The sequence below is a fragment of the Taudactylus pleione genome, unplaced genomic scaffold (assembly GCF_031769625.1).
Source record: "Taudactylus pleione unplaced genomic scaffold, aTauple2 ptg000556l, whole genome shotgun sequence".
In the NCBI taxonomy this organism is placed as follows: Eukaryota; Metazoa; Chordata; class Amphibia; order Anura; family Myobatrachidae; genus Taudactylus; species Taudactylus pleione.
In genome coordinates, this window is record NW_028284958.1 from 19,876,235 (window position 1) to 19,892,676 (window position 16,442).

Sequence of the window (16,442 nt, forward strand, 5' to 3'; positions counted from 1 at the left end):
GCATCTGCCTCCTTACATCTTGTGTGGACACTGCATCTGTCTCCTTACATCTTGTGTGTACGCTGCATCTGCCTCCTTATATCTTGTGTGGACACTGCATCTGCCTCCTTACATCTTGTGTGTACACTGCATCTGTCTCCTTACATCTTGTGTGTACACTGCATCTGCCTCCTTACATCTTGTGTGTACGCTGCATCTGCCTCCTTACATCTTGTGTGCACACTGCATCTGTCTCCTTACATCTTGTGTGTACGCTGCATCTGCCTCCTTACATCTTGTTTATACACTGCATCTGTCTCCTTACATCTTGTGTGCACACTGCATCTGTCTCCTTACATCTTGTGTGTAAGCTGCATCTGCCTCCTTACATCTTGTGTGTACAGCCTCCTTACATCTTGTGTGCACACTGCATCTGTCTCCTTACATCTTGTGTGCACACTGCATCTGTCGCCTTACATCTTGTGTGTACGCTGCATCTGCCTCCTTACATCTTGTGTGCACACTGCATCTGCCTCCTTACATCTTGTGTGTACACTGCATCTGTCTCCTTACATCTTGTGTGTACGCTGCATCTGTCTCCTTACATCTTGTGTGTACAGTCTCCTTACATCTTGTGTGCACACTGCATCTGTCTCCTTATATCTTGTGTGCACACTGCATCTGTCTCCTTACATCTTGTGTGTACGCTGCATCTGCCTCCTTACATCTTGTGTGCACACTGCATCTGCCTCCTTACATCTTGTGTATACACTGCATCTGCCTCCTTACATCTTGTGTGCACACTGCATCTGTCTCCTTACATCTTGTGTATACGCTGCATCTGTCTCCTTACATCTTGTGTGCACACTGCATCTGTCTCCTTACATCTTGTGTATACGCTGCATCTGTCTCCTTACATCTTGTGTGCACACTGCATCTGCCTCCTTACATCTTGTGTGTACACTGCATCTGTCCATACTTGCCTACTTTTGAAAAAGCATTTCAGGGAGATTGTGAAAGCAGCACCTATGAGCGCGTGTTACAGTGGGCATGTACTGATAAATCTGAGAGGCGTGTCCTAAACCTGACTTACGTCCAAATGTAAACCAGCCCAAAAGCAGTTAGTAAGATCTGTTTATTGATGAAAACACACTAATACTTTGCAGAAATTCATAGGGATCATTGGCCCTCATTCAGAGCCGTTCGCTATTTGCGTTCGTTCGTTCAAAAACAAGGGGTGGCTATGCAAATGATCCGTTCGCACATTGCAGTCTGTTCACACCTCTAAGTCTGAACGAGCGAGCGAAACATACGCTCGTTTATTTGATAAAAACGCCCCCTGGCCGCTCGCACCATACGTCATGTCCGCTATTTATTAGATTAATCGAGTACATCGAACAGGATATGAACTGCTCGCTATTCTTGTGGTTGGTTTTTTCAACCGCTATTTTGTGAGCAGTTCTGAGTTAAAAAAAAACAAGTGACGTGGTCATTGACGCTGCTGTATTAATTATGCACACCCATAAAACGCCCGTTTTGACCTTTTGGCACGCCTGCGTTCGGATCTCCACTCCCCGTTTTCAAGCACCTTCCCCTGTTACCACCCACATACGCCTCATTCTGTCACTCAAAATAGCAGGCACTCGCTATATTGCGTACAAATGATTTTCGGCCGCACTGACTGGTTCGCGCATGCGTACTAAAAACCGTACGCATGCGCAGATGTGCGAACATCGCTCGGAACGAGCGTACTGCCGCTAGCGAGTGGCTCTGAATGAGGGCCATTGTGCCTTATAATAACCAATGCAAGGAAATGACACTAATGATCACATTTGAATGTATATATCTCTGTTTTTTAATATAACAGCTTCATAATGGGGGTAAGGATGAAATGAGGGAGATTGCTAGACTCTTCAGGGAGACAGGGAGATTGCTACAATTTCAGGGAGTCTCCCTGACAATGAGGGAGAGTTGGCAAGTATGCATCTGTCTCCTTACATCTTGTGTGCACACTGCATCTGTCTACTTACATCTTGTGTGCACGCTGCATCTGCCTCCTTACATCTTGTGTGGACACTGCATCTGTCTCCTTACATCTTGTGTGTACGCTGCATCTGCCTCCTTACATCTTGTGTGTACAGCCTCCTTACATTTTGTGTATACACTGCATCTGCCTCCTTACATCTTGTGTGCACACTGCATCTGTCTCCTTACATCTTGTGTATACGCTGCATCTGTCTCCTTACATCTTGTGTGCACACTGCATCTGTCTCCTTACATCTTGTGTGCACACTGCATCTGTCTCCTTACATCTTGTGTGCACACTGCATCTGTCTCCTTACATCTTGTGTGGACACTGCATCTGTCTCCTTACATCTTGTGTGTACGCTGCATCTGCCTCCTTACATCTTGTGTGGACACTGCATCTGTCTCCTTACATCTTGTGTATACGCTGCATCTGCCTCCTTACATCTTGTGTGGACACTGCATCTGCAGTGTGAATGTTCACTTAAAAAAGAGAAAACTGCAGAGCTGGAATATAGTGGGAAATCAGTTTCCATTCTGCATAAAGCATTATAGGAAGTGCAACAGTGAGAGGTTGCTTCCTGTTATTCTGGCACTTGAGCAAATTTAGACTTATCAGTTAAGAGCTGTACGGAGCCCACTCACCGGGTGACCAGATGACAAAGCCCAAAACCACGTACTGCACTGTAGGACCCCGTGAGTTGTCAGGTCTGTGCATTTATCAGGAGGAAATCTGAGCATTTGTCAGGCTCTTTTAACTGTTTTATTGAACTTTAAGCCACCTACATGTACATGAACATACAATAGAACGTAAATACTGCAATTAAAAAGCTCCAAAGCACAGAACATACCCAGCTGGCTGTTCCACCACCAAACCCAGGGGCAAAGCGAACAAAAGTATTCTAACAAGGGGTTTCCAAATGCTTGGTTCTGGACCAAAGCCAAAATATAAATCATTTTACTTTGCTGAATATATACTGAATATGAATATATATATATATCATGTAGGCCCTCCCAGTGTCCCCTACAGCTTGCGCATGCGCTGGCTGGCAGCCGTGAATGCTCAGATGGACTTCCGGCTCTTATTGGAAGAATTGTCCACTGTGGTTTCAATCACTAATAAATGCAGCTATGCATGAAAACAGTGATGAAGGGCGGGAGGCACTAAATGAAAAATGCAGTAAAACCCCCATTTCCGTGGTTTTACCGCATTTTCCGTATGCAGTAAGGGGTGCCAGCTTTTGATGGCATTACCCTATAGAAGCCTATGGGCTTCTACCGCATCGCGCTGCTATGAGGGATCCGATCGGAAGTCCATGGCGCAGGGTAGATCGCAAAGGACAGCTCTTATCGGAAGAGCTGTCCTTTGTGCTACTGATCGCGGTGTCCGGCGATAAGTGCTATGTATCAACTAGATTGAGTTCAGAATTATAAATTGTCAATATGAACACATAGCAGATAAATGGTGTTCATAATATTGGTGTAAAGCACAACCTTCAGATAGGTCCATGTAAGTATTAGGGGCCTATTCATCAACACTAAAATAACGTTTTTAAGGACATTTTCCTTAAATAATGTTATTTTGGTATTCATGAACAGACTTAGCACAGGAGATATCACAGATATCTCCTTGCTAAGTTCCCCTGCGTTAATTTCCACACTCCCCATACATTAGTATGGGGATGTGGAAATTGTGGTATTCATGAAATTCTGAAAATTATGAATTTTCTGAATTTGATGCAGTTACTATTCGCCACTGTGAGGTGGCGAATAGCAGAATCGACTTACCTGTATCCACGTGTGCAGGTCCCCCGACGAGTCCCTCCGGCGCTCTGCTCCGTCCTCAGGCTCTGGAGGCTGGTCGGACATGTGTGCACCCCAGCAGAGCACAAGAAAGTTTAGAAAAAGAAAAAAAATGTCACCCCCAAAGTGCACTCCAAACAAAATAAAAAAATATTTTCTGTGTTTGTGAATTGTGTGCACTGTGGCTGCACGTGCATCAACAAAGGAGCAGCGCCATGCGTGCGCCTGTGTCCCATAGGTAAAGGGCCGACTGGCTTGACCGTTAAAGGGTGCTGTAACCCCCAAAGTGCACTCCAAAAAAAATTACAAAAAATATTTTTTTGTGTTTATAAATTGTGTGCGCAGTAGCCGCAAGTGCATCTACAAAGTAGCGCCAAGCTTGCACCTGTGTCATAGGTAAAGGGCCGGCTGGCTTGACCGTTAAAGGGTGCTGTAACCCCCAAAGTGCACTCCAAAAAATATATAAAAATATACTTTTTTGTGTTTGTGAATTGTGTGCGCAGTAGCCGCACGTGCATCAACAAAGTAGCGTCAAGCGTGCGCCTGTGTCATAGGTAAAGGGCCGGCTGGCTTGACCGTTAAAGGGTGCTGTAACCCCCAAAGTGCACTCCAAATAAAATAAAAAAATAATTTCTGTGTTTGTGAATTGTGTGCACTGTGGCTGCACGTGCATCAACAAAGGAGCAGCGCCAAGCGTGCGCCTGTATCCCATAAGTAAAGGGCCGGCTGGCTCATTTCTTAAAGGGTGGTGTAACCCACAAAGTGCACTAGTCTCCAACAAAAATAAAAAATAATTTTCTGTGTTTCTGTGCGCCTTAGCCACATGTATATATCAATATAACATAAATGGAGGACCAAACTTTCTCCGATAAAAATAAAATAGGGAAAGATCAAGAACCACTTCCTCCTAGTGCTGTTGCTGCTGCTGGGAGTTGTTCATCATCCCAGAGAGGAAGTAGGAACACCACTACTTTTACTAAACAATTGACTCTCCAACAGTCCTTAGCGAGGAGGATGAAGTACGACAGCAGTCATCCTGAAGCAAAATGTATAACTGAGGCCTTGACTGCTATGTTGGTGTTAGACGTGCGTCCGGTATCCACCATTAGTGCAGTGGGATTTAGACAATTGATGGAGGTAGTGTGTCCCCGGTTCCAAATCCCGTCTAGATTCCACCTGCATCCTCAAAGCAGCAGCGACAATCGTGCGTCTGTCTGTTAAAGGGTGGTGTAACCCTCAAAGTGCGCTCCACAAACAATAAAAAAATTCTTCTTTTTTTTTCTGTCTTTGTGAATTGTGTGGGCTGTAGCCGCACTTGCATCCTCAAAGCAGCAGCGACAAGCGTGCGTCTGTCTCTTAAAGGATTACATCGGTGACAGCATCCAAGTAGGCATGTCAGACAGTCCGTACCTGTACTGGCAGGAAAAAGAGGCAATTTGGAGGCCCCTGTACAAACTGGCTCTATTTTACCTGAGTTGCCCCCCCTCCAGTGTGTACTCCGAAAGAGTGTTTAGTGCAGCCGGGAACCTTGTCAGCGAAAGGCGTAGGAGGTTGCTTCCACAAAATGTGGAGAAGATGATGTTCATAAAAATGAATTATCAACTCTTCCAGGGAGACCAGCCTCCAGAACGTACAGAGGGACCTGTGGTTGTGGATTCCAGCAGGGACGAACTAATACTCTGTGAGGATGAGGATGTATACAACACTGAAGAGGGTGAGGAATCGGTGGATGAGGAGGATGAGGACGACATCTTGCCTCCATAGAGCCAGTTTGTGCAGGGACAGATTAATTGCCAGCTTGTTTTGTGGGGGCCCAAACGAACCAATCATTTCAGCCACAGTCGTGTGGCAGACCCTGGCGCTGAAATGATTGGTTTGTTAAAGTGTGCATGTCCTGTTTATACAACATAAGGGTGGGTGGGAGGACAATTCCATCTTGCACCTCTTTTTTTTCTTTGCATTATGTACTGTTTGGGGCCTAGTTTTTCAAACTGCCATCCTGTCTGCCACTGCAGTGTCACTCCTAGATGGGCCACGTATCTCTGCCGCCCACTCGTGTCGCTTAGCATAGTCATCCAGCTACCTCGGTGCAACCTTTTGGACATAAAAACACTATTGTGAGGTGTTCAGAATCGACTGGAAATTAGTGGAAATTAAGGTTATTGAGGTTAATAATAGCATAGGAGCAGAAAAACCCACAAATTCTGTGATTTTAGCTGTTTTTATGCTTTTTTTAAAAAAAATACAGATCCAAAACCCAGAACCCAAAACACGGAAGGGTGGTTTTGGCAAAACCAATCCAGATCCAAAACACGAAGAAAGGTCCAAAACCAAAACACAAAACACGAAAAGTGGCCGGTGCACACCCCTAATAACTATTAGTCCAAGCTTCCCTATAGGAGGCTGCAACAGTAATTGAGAATAAAGCTCCGAAAGTTTCGATCAGAGCAGTTTATCTGATAGCAAAGACAAAACAGTGGTGATCCACTAGTGACTCCAGCTTTGAAGTTTGAATTAATGACAGGAACATTTCTGTGACAGCTGTCATTTTTCAGGGGGTTTCTGGGCAACTGGAAATCCCTCATAACTGCACCCCTCTATCCAGCTACATATATTGTTACCACCACTTTGGCACATCTCTTAAAGAGAATAGAATTTAATTTTGTCATCTTTCAGTGTGATTTCTGGCATCACTTCCCATTTTAATACTGTAGCTTCAGAGCTTTAACGGTATAAAGAAAACTCTCTGCTAGTCTCCATAGAAACAGAACACTGATTGGTGGAGGTGAAACTAATAGGTTATTGCTGCAGTTCCTCCCCCCAAAAAAACAGTTAAATCCTTGAAAATGCTCTTTGATTTTCTGCAGTCCAGTTCTCAGTGGCAGAAATCTGCATTATGAAGCTGTTGGAAAGAGTTGAATGGGATAAGCAGAAACAATTCATTGGACATAATTTATAAAGCACAATGGGATTGCACAGTAAAATACTTTGGTTTAATGCACCCAGCACACAACCTTTTGCTCCACTCTCTGCTCTTGGGAGACGTCACTATAATCTAAAAGTGTGTCCTAGTGAGGAAAATCCTGAAGAAGCGCACTGTGGCTAAGTTTTGTTAAAAGTTTCCCAATTTTCTCCTTAGTTAAGACTAATTTATTGCTTTAATCATGAGAATGATGAGGGCACTAAGACTGACATTATTGCATGAACTTTTATTACAATGCTCAGAGTGCACTTCTCAACATAAAGCAGCACAATGGCTAGCATTTAGAGTAAAGGATGAGAACTGGGGACCACCCATTCTGAGATACTGAAAAATGCAATCTTTTAGCAGAGGAAATTTGACTTTGAGCAGCAAGGAACCCCCCTCTCCTTTATCCTTCTCATACATGTTGTTCTGCAAAAGATGGTATACTGCCTCCTCTATGCCTAGGAACTAATGCCCTCACTTCTCCCACTTCCTCCCTTCGTCCTATACCACCGATGCTCTGCCACAGACAGCCTCATCTTGCTCTGCACACCTCTATACTTTGTCAGAAATCTAAATGACCTCCAGTGTTCCGATCGACGTCTGATACACATGGAGAAAGGCAGAGACACCTCTAAGGCCGCAATTCAATTCAAAGTGCTGATGAATAGCACCGGGAGGGAGCTCACAAAGCTATTCAATTCAACGCGATGTTTGGCCCGACTAAAGGACTTGTTCTCGCACCCTTCTGGGGATGCGAGGAAAAATCCGACAAAGTTCCGGCTGAGCGGCTTTTTGCCGGATTAGCGCGGTGCTAACAGCCTCGCGGCCGGCACTTTTGTCGCAGAATGTCGGTTCTCGTGACTAAACACCCAGGTTAAGTCGTGAGAACCGACATTCTCCAACTTAACAGCGTGCTGAATTGAATCGCGGCCAATGTGTACTCTTTCGGACTTCTAATTTGATTGTTTTCCTTCTGCGTTACTTTAAGGTATAATTCTAAAATTCAAACCTAACACTACCTTAAGACAAAGAGCTTGTCTGAGAGGTGAGAGGGAGAATATTTCCTATACTGTTAGACCAGTGGTTTCCAAACTTGGTCCTCAAAGCACCCTAATGATCCAGGTTTTCAGGATATCCACGCTTGAGCACAGATGGATCAATTAGTACCACAGTCAATTTGATTTAACCATCTGTGCCCTAGCATGGATATCATTAAAACCTGGACTGTTAGGGTGCCTTGAGGACCTTGGGAACCACTGTGGTAGACCATACTTGCCAATTCATAAAACTCTCTTCCGGGAGGTCCCTGATGACAGGTGAAAGTTGCAAGTGTGGGGTGTGGTCATGCAATTTGCATTGCGGAATGGGGGACAGAGCTAAGATGAATTGCTATGATTTGTGTTATTATGCTCACACTCCTCCCAGGATGCAGCAGGGTGGCCTTACTCACCGGGGAGTACAGGATGATTTGTGAGTCACCCAGAGAGGCGGCTAGGCATTTTCATAATGTCTATAAATATTGTATAGAATATAAAGAATACACCAGTTAAAAATAAAAATGACAATAGCTCATCAGAAATACTAAATCTGGACTAACTTATGTAGGTGCAAGAAGAAAGAATCAGTGAAACAGCGTTTTCCATCTCTAGATATTTCCTCTCCCTATGACCCGTCCATGCAGTCACCCTCAGTGCTATTTCTGGAAATATCTTGTTTATCCAACTTCCTCCCTGTGATTTCCCCTTTGTCCTTGTTACCTGGTCATTTCCTCATCATCTGTCTCTTTCACTTTCTCACACAAACAGTATTAAACTCCTGTACATGTTCTCACCCGTATGAACTGAATAATTTTCATATATACAGTATGATATTAACTACACCATACCAAATGGGGAAATGTACTGTCTATCTAGCCGTTGGAATAGCACAGCTGAAAAAACAGACCCGATGTAGAGCAACGTATATGAGAGTAGTATAATACATTGTAGTTTATTGCTAGTTTTTCCAAATGCCTCCTACTTGCAGCATGAAATGAATGTTCAATAGATACACTGTTGCATTACGTATAATTTCTGTCTGCATTGTTCTAGCAGCGAAGCCACATAAATATAAATATATGTATATATATATATATATATATATATATATATATATATATATATATAATTTAGTTACAATTTTATTAAATATTACTGACATTTAGTTATTTGTCTTAACAAATTATCATAGGTAGTTGTTTATGTATTGTGATAATATATAAACAACTAAATTAGAAGACATTTTATGAGGGGCTCAGAATAACGGGTTACAATTTAGATTCAAACCACTTGTGTGAAGCGTGTTAACTAAAATTCACTAATCAATCTGCTATCATCCTTTTACTGATAGAAAACAATCACAAATAATTTGGGTGCTGAGACCACCAATCACATAAACAGTAACTGACTAATGCTCCTGTAGGGTAAATGCTAGAACCCAATAGATATCCCAAATAAAAAAAGACAAAACAGTAGCATTAACAGTCAAACTAGTAATTTATTAATCAAACAACTTTTTAATAATAATAATAAATTACTTGTTTGAAGTAGTCAAACTACTTACTACTACTACTAATTATTATTATTATTATTATTATTATTATTATTATTATATTACTAGCTTCACTAGTAGTGTTTAACATTTTTTCTCACTCAGGGGTCTATTCATCAATACATAATTGTCACTTGTGAAAATTATGTTTTAAACTCTGTTTAAAAACTGTTCGGAGGCATTCATCATGCCTCATTAACTAAAGTATCTTACCTGTACCTGCCCCCCCACCCACAGTTGCAGCCCCCACCCTGCAGCCACCGATGTCTGTGCCTTTTGCTAATCCCGCTGCTGTGTGTAAGCCCCCCTGGTGTCTTTTGTGTCATCTCACCTCCCCCTGCTTCTGTGTCCCCCTCCCCCACATCCTTTCCCCGGTGTCCGCTCTGTCCTCTCCCCCCCCTCTCTGTGAGCAGGTGAGTCGGACACCAGGCTGCGCTGCCCCAGAGATCTCAGCTCCCAGAGTTATGCACAGCAGCGAGGGATATGAATAGATCCATCTGCTGGCTGAAGTGACTGCCGTATAAATCTTCACACGGCAGCCTGTGAAGATTATGGGGGCTGTACGCCATCTCAGGAAGGCATACAGTAACACCACCAAGTTCCGAAAAACATGCTTTTTTAGGACTTGATGGATGGCCCTGACAATTTATACAAAAGTATATGAAAATGTTCATTTTCATCTGCCTTTGTATAAATTAAGTGATAATGAATTTACCCCTCATTCTTTTACTACTGGCCGACAGATGAAACACAGGTAGAAATATATAGCCACGGCGCTTCAAAGCAGAATTCAGATATATAATGTGATAGGATCTAATGACAAACTCTGTCCTATATTTCTGGCAATTTCCTTAGCTGCAGTAATTATGGTTGCTAGCCAGGGACATATACAGAGAGAAAAAAAGTTATTGCACTTGCAGAAAATATCAGATAGGAAGTAAATAATAATAAAAGATAGGTACCCCATCAAACACTTGAAAAGTGAAACTAATGTTGTTTTTTAATATTTAAAGATAGATGCCATAAAAAGAAGTATAATAAAAAACAAAGGGCCTGATTCAGAGCCGAACGCTCTGACCAGAGCGCTCGCTCTGAATCAGGGCCCTCCTCCATGAAAATGGAGCGTCCTCCTGGACGCTCGCATAGCTGTGGGGGACCACCCACAGCTTATGCGAGCGTCCATGATGATGGTCGCGATGGTCAAGATAATCGCGACCATCGGGCTTGCGAAGGAGACCCTGCAGTAGGGTCTCGCTGCCGCAAGCCCTGGAGTGATTTTGCTCTATCAGAGCCAAAATCACTCCCACTGACATCACTAGTGAAGTCAGTGGGGCCGGCTTCAGACGGTAGGCGTTCCCATGGGAGCACCTCCGTCTGGCAGGCACGCCCCCGGCACGCCCACCAAAGGGGGCATGCTGTCAATCAACATCACCAGCATGTCCGCTTTGGTGCGAGACCCGGAGCGACGGAGAGCCCGTCGCTAGCCGGGTCTCGCGCATGCGCACGACGGAGCTCCCTCCGTCGTGCGCATGCGCAGTGGGGCAACATCGACCCGCTTGCGAGCATCCTGTGCTCGCGAGCGGGTCTGAATGACCCCCAAACTCTTTGAATAGAAATAATAATAAGAATGATATTAAAGACAATAATTGCAAATAGTGTAACACTATGTTGCATTCCCTAAATTGTTATACATAAATTTAATAACAGTTCAGAAACAGCTGCTAAAAGCTCTCGTTATAATGTGGAAACCATGTTTCTCTCTCTATGTAGACAGATCGCATACCAAAAGTAGCCACTATGAGCTCTTTGGTAATAAAAAACCGGGATGTTTTTTATTGTTGATTTAGTATAGCCGCGTCCGGCTATTTTTTAAATAACAATAGTGAATAATCCAAACTGTTTTTTTCTTCTCTCCTACACAGTTCTCAGTAGGTGCTGTAGTCAAAAAACTATATGTCCGGCCACCATGTAGCTTGTTTAGTGTATCCGTATAAGTTGGTGATTTTGGACCCACTGTTGTTTATAATCCCTGTGATATGGGAAGCTACTTATCACTTGTGTGTATCTGCACCTAATATAAATGTTCCATAAAATATTGTTCCTAGTATGGTGCAGTTAGGAGCATCCAGTGATATGAGTCTTCTTATTAGGTAAATGGAAGGATTTCGTTATGGATGTGCTATAGCCACTGTCAATGAAAAAACTCACTTTTCAGCTGTTTATTCCGAAGACCCGTATATGTGGGTTGAACAGTAAACTGGGGCTGCACAAGCTGTCAATCTACCCAGGCGTTCGCTTTGGGTCCATGGTCCTTATAGCTGCCTGCTTCGTTGCCGTGCCGGGAACTCTCGCATTTGTGGTGAGCGGGGAGCTGGAACTATCCAGGCTGTGCCTCTATAGCTGGTGGCCAAGCCGTTGCAGGTGCTTGTGCTTTTGCCCACAGTTCCTTAGTAGTGGCAGTGATCAAAGAAATACCAGGGGGTCATACAGAGCTTAGTAGGTCCTCCGGAAAAAAAAACACACTGTTTGGGAAGAGGTACATATGTCCATGTAGGGAAGAACCGGGTTGCAATGCCAGAGTAGGAGTACTCGCCATCTGAAGATGGCGAATGCTCCTGCGGTCAAGCTCCAAAAATATTATATTTTCAGAGCTTGATGAATTCTGTCCCCATACTAGTGTATGGGGACAGCGGGCCATTCCGCTAGAGGAAGGTAAGTAGGAGATATCTGTGATACTAGTGTATGGGGACAGCGGGCCATTCCGCCAGAGGAAGGTAAGTAGGAGATATCTGTGATACTAGTGTATGGGGACACCGGGCCATTCCGCCAGAAGGAGGTAAGTAGGAGATATCTGTGATACTAGTGTATGGGGACAGCGGGTCATTCCGCCAGAGGAAGGTAAGTAGGAGATATCTGTGATACTAGTGTATGGGGACACCGGGCCATTCCGCCAGAGGGAGGTAAGTAGGAGATATCTGTGATACTAGTGTATGGGGACAGCGGGCCATTCCGCCAGAGGGAGGTAAGTAGGAGATATCTGTGATACTAGTGTATGGGGACAGTGGGCCATTCCGCCAGAGGGAGGTAAGTAGGAGATATCTGTGATACTAGTGTATGGGGACAGCGGGTCATTCCGCCAGAGGGAGGTAAGTAGGAGATATCTGTGATATCTCCTGCTTTACCTTTTTGATGAATGGCCTGAACACTTAATTTTTACAATTGCAGGTGAAAATGCATTTTCACCTGCTTTTGTGAAAATGAAGTGATGATGAATAGGCCCCTGAAAACTTTCCATATCACAGCAGTGAGCAATGATATGCAATGTTATTTTTCAGGGATTTAATAAATAGACCCCTGAATATTTATAGCCCTGTCCTTGCAGGGTACAATAAACCAGCACACAGAGAAGTTTTTTGGGTTTTCTTAACCCTATAAAGCCTGATTCATAAAATAAAACTCACAGAAAGTCACAGAGATTCATGTATCAAATATTCTCGGCGACCTGCACCAGAGTTACTTGGATATCACCATTTACTTATTTGGTGTCTGCCTCACATCCTTGACTTTTGTTGCTATTATAATGCTTTTAATCATTATACACTTGTTAGTAATCCTTGTAAACTGTTATTATTAATTCCAACATCAATCATCGGGCAAACATGCTGGTCAACTTGACAATAACATCAGGTTCAGCATGTTGCCAGATAATCGATGAGCCTGCACTGACTGACTGTTCGTTCAGTGCAGGCTTATCACAGACATAGAAACGACAGCATGATTACAATGTCACGATCGTGCTGTCGTTTCTATCGTCTGCTAGTGGATAGGCAGCATAAGAGGGACATTCACTCAAAATTGGAAGAGCAGCACCAGAATCAGGACAGTATGCAGACTGCCCTGCTATATTGGCATCTGAGTGAAAATAGAATAGATACATGGAATATGGAAAGTCTAGCATTGAGTAAATTCTCTAAGGGGCTTATTCATCATCACTTAATTTTTACAAAAGCATGTGAAAATGCACATTTTCACCTGCCATTGTAAAACTTAAGTTATCGGGTCATTCATCAAGAAGGTAAATATCTGTGATATCTGTGATATCTCCTGCTTACCTTCCTCTTGCAGAATGGCCCTCTGTCCCCATACACTAGTATGGGGACAGAATTCATCAAGCTCCGAAAATATAATATTTTCGGAGCTTGAGTGCGTTAGCATTCGCCATCTTCAGATGGCGAATGATCCTGCCCCAGGTTTGCAACCCGCTCCTTCCCTATAGGAAGGAGGTCCGGGTTGCGAAAAGGGATCCTTTCGGATCCCTCCGTCCCTGTCTGGCTCCTTCCGCCGGACGTCAGGGCTCTTGAGCGCATGCGCGACCTGTAGGTTGCGCATGCGCACTTCCGTCACTGCTCTGAAATGGAGCAGTGAAGCCACTCGCAGAGATGGCTGATTTTGCATCAGCTGTCATCGCGCCGGAGCAATGATGAATTGCTCCGGCAGCCACGGTGAGTTATAATGTTAATTATCGGGGGACAATAATTAACATCATGAATAGGCCTCTAAGTCACCAGGCAACCCCTCTGGCTCTGGGGGAGCAAATCATAATTGCTCCGGTGTGGAGACAGCTGATCCGAAAATCAGGAGCAGTGAGACAAGCGCGCATGCGTGACCTACAGGTCATGCATGCACACAACAGCCCGACGTCCGACGGAAGGAGCCGGACAGGGGCGGAGGGATCCTAAAGGATCCTTCTTCGCTATCCTGGACTCTTTCCCATAGAAGATGGCGAATGCTCCCGCAATCAAGCTCCGAAAATATTGTATTGATGAATACTGTCCCCATACTAGTGTATAGGGACAGCGGACCATTCCGTGATAGAAAGGTAAGAAGGAGATATCTGTGATATCTCCTGCTTTACCCTCTTGATAAATGGCCCTATAACTTAATTTCTACAATTGCAGGTGAAAATGTAAATTTTTCATTATTATGTTCATTATTTATTTGACTTACATTAATTAAATGTTGGGAGTGTTTGTCGGGATGTAGGTCTGCTTATTAAATGTGAATGCTAATGTCAAGGCTGTCTGCAGGAAGGGATGCCTAATTATTAAACGTGGGTGCTTTTGATTTAATGTTGGGTCTGGTTAGTTACCTGGTGAAGAAAAAAGAGGGGTGAGAGCCGCACAGGATTCAGATAATTTTAAATATAAATATAAATAAGACCAACATGACAGAAATTTGTATAAACCACAGATGGTAATAATTAAACGTTGGTGGTGTTGCTTGCGGCGAGTTAGTATGTTCATTATTGGGCCCCGATAATTAGCATAATGAATAGACCCCTTAGTACTACAGAATCAGAATGGCTGGTCCCACTGCCTGACCTGCCGCTTATTAAACTTTAGCCCCATGTGTTCTTGCTTCCAGGGCTTGTCTTATTAAACTGGTATAATAATGTGTAATTACAGTAGTACATGTTATAATTAGTTGCAGATGGCTGTAGTGGCAGTAAATCCAGGGAACATTATAATATCAAAATTAACATTGCTTAAATTTGCAAATCTATAAGCCATAGCAATACATCAGTGATTATCTTTCATAGTCTAACTTGCACTAGATGTGTGATGGGTTAAAATGCATTTTAGTTGGAGAATCCCTTTAACTCAAGAGATAAAATAATGATAAAATTCTACATGGACTAAAATAGTTACTGTAAAAGACTCTGGAAATGTGCATGTTTTCATCTATGTGCGTTTCCCAACCTGCACCACTAACACATCTGTGTGTACTTTGTTCTCAGGGTGTAAAGGGCAGCAGCGTCTCTCCCCCGCCACAGTCTAAGGTGACCCACAGGGCTGGTTGGCTAAGGAAAAGCAGCGGACTGCTGGGACTATGGAAAGATCGCTACATCCAGATTCTTCATACGCAGCTTCTTGTGTGTGACAGTGAGGTAAAGAGCACAAATATTCTTGGGGTGAGAAGCTAAATTCAAGTGTATCTTCTCAGGGCAATAGATGGATTAACTGATACATTTCCAGTCAGTGCGCCAGGGAAGCATTGCCAATTGTACAGAAGGGTATGAGATGCAAAGGAGGATTATTGATTGCAGTGTTTCTCAAACAAATATTTTTGTGCTTTTTTTCCCCATAAAATGAATGAATGCCGTGTATAGCCCCGAACCAGATAAATCATTCTCACTTATCTAGATACAAGTTGAGTCTCCCATATCCAAATATTCCGAAATACGGAATAATTTTGGCATGACTGAGATAATGAAACCTTTGATTTTTGATGGGTCAATGTACACAAACTTAGTCTGAGGCACAAATTATTAAAAATGTTGTATAAAATTACCTTCAGGCTGTGTGTATAAGGTGTATATGAAACATAACTGAATTTTATGTATGTACATAAACTTTGTTTGAGGCACAAAATTATTGAAAATATTTTATAAAATGACCTGCAGGCTGTGTGTATAAGGTGTATATAACACATAAATGCATTCTGTGTGTATATTTGGGTCCTATTCCCAAGTTATTTCATTATGGTATGCAATTATTCCAAAATACGGAATATTCCGTTATCCAAAATACCCCTGGTCCCAAGCATTTTGGATATCGGAGACTCAACCTGTACTTATCTATACATCCTCCATCTTATCATGGGTGATGCCCAATTCCAGACCAACCAATCCAACTTCATCCAAGAAAAAAGGGAGGGCATAAAGACAAGTAAACCAATGAGCCCATTTATATGTATTTTTTAGTGCAAGGTTATTATGCAAATTAAGGTACATATGTGCTAAAAATCACAGAAGTGTCACAATTTTTTTTTATTGTAAAAAAAAATTCATCAGGGATAATTATTTTTTCCATGATTATCCCCGCTATGTACTAAATGTAACTTACAGGGGCAGGGGAAGCGATTACCGCTGTCTCTTGCAAATTGCATCCCCGGCATATTTGTTGAGTCTTTCCCATTTGCATTATTATTACCAGTTATTTATATAGCACACACATATTCTGCAGCACTTTATTTGGCCATTCACATCAGTCCCTGCCCCAGTGGAGCTCACAATCTG

The 16,442-nt window shown here is 43.1% G+C and overlaps 1 protein-coding gene across 1 annotated transcript in view; it reads left to right on the top strand.

Annotated features, from left to right (window-relative positions):
- Positions 1-16,442, top strand: part of PLEKHO2 (pleckstrin homology domain containing O2) — an 85,509-nt gene that overhangs the window by 33,273 nt on the left and 35,794 nt on the right. Inside the window, exon 2 of the mRNA XM_088452871.1 lies at positions 15,162-15,311. Coding sequence (XP_088308997.1) covers positions 15,162-15,311 — 150 coding nt within the window. The remainder of the gene's footprint in view (positions 1-15,161; positions 15,312-16,442) is intronic.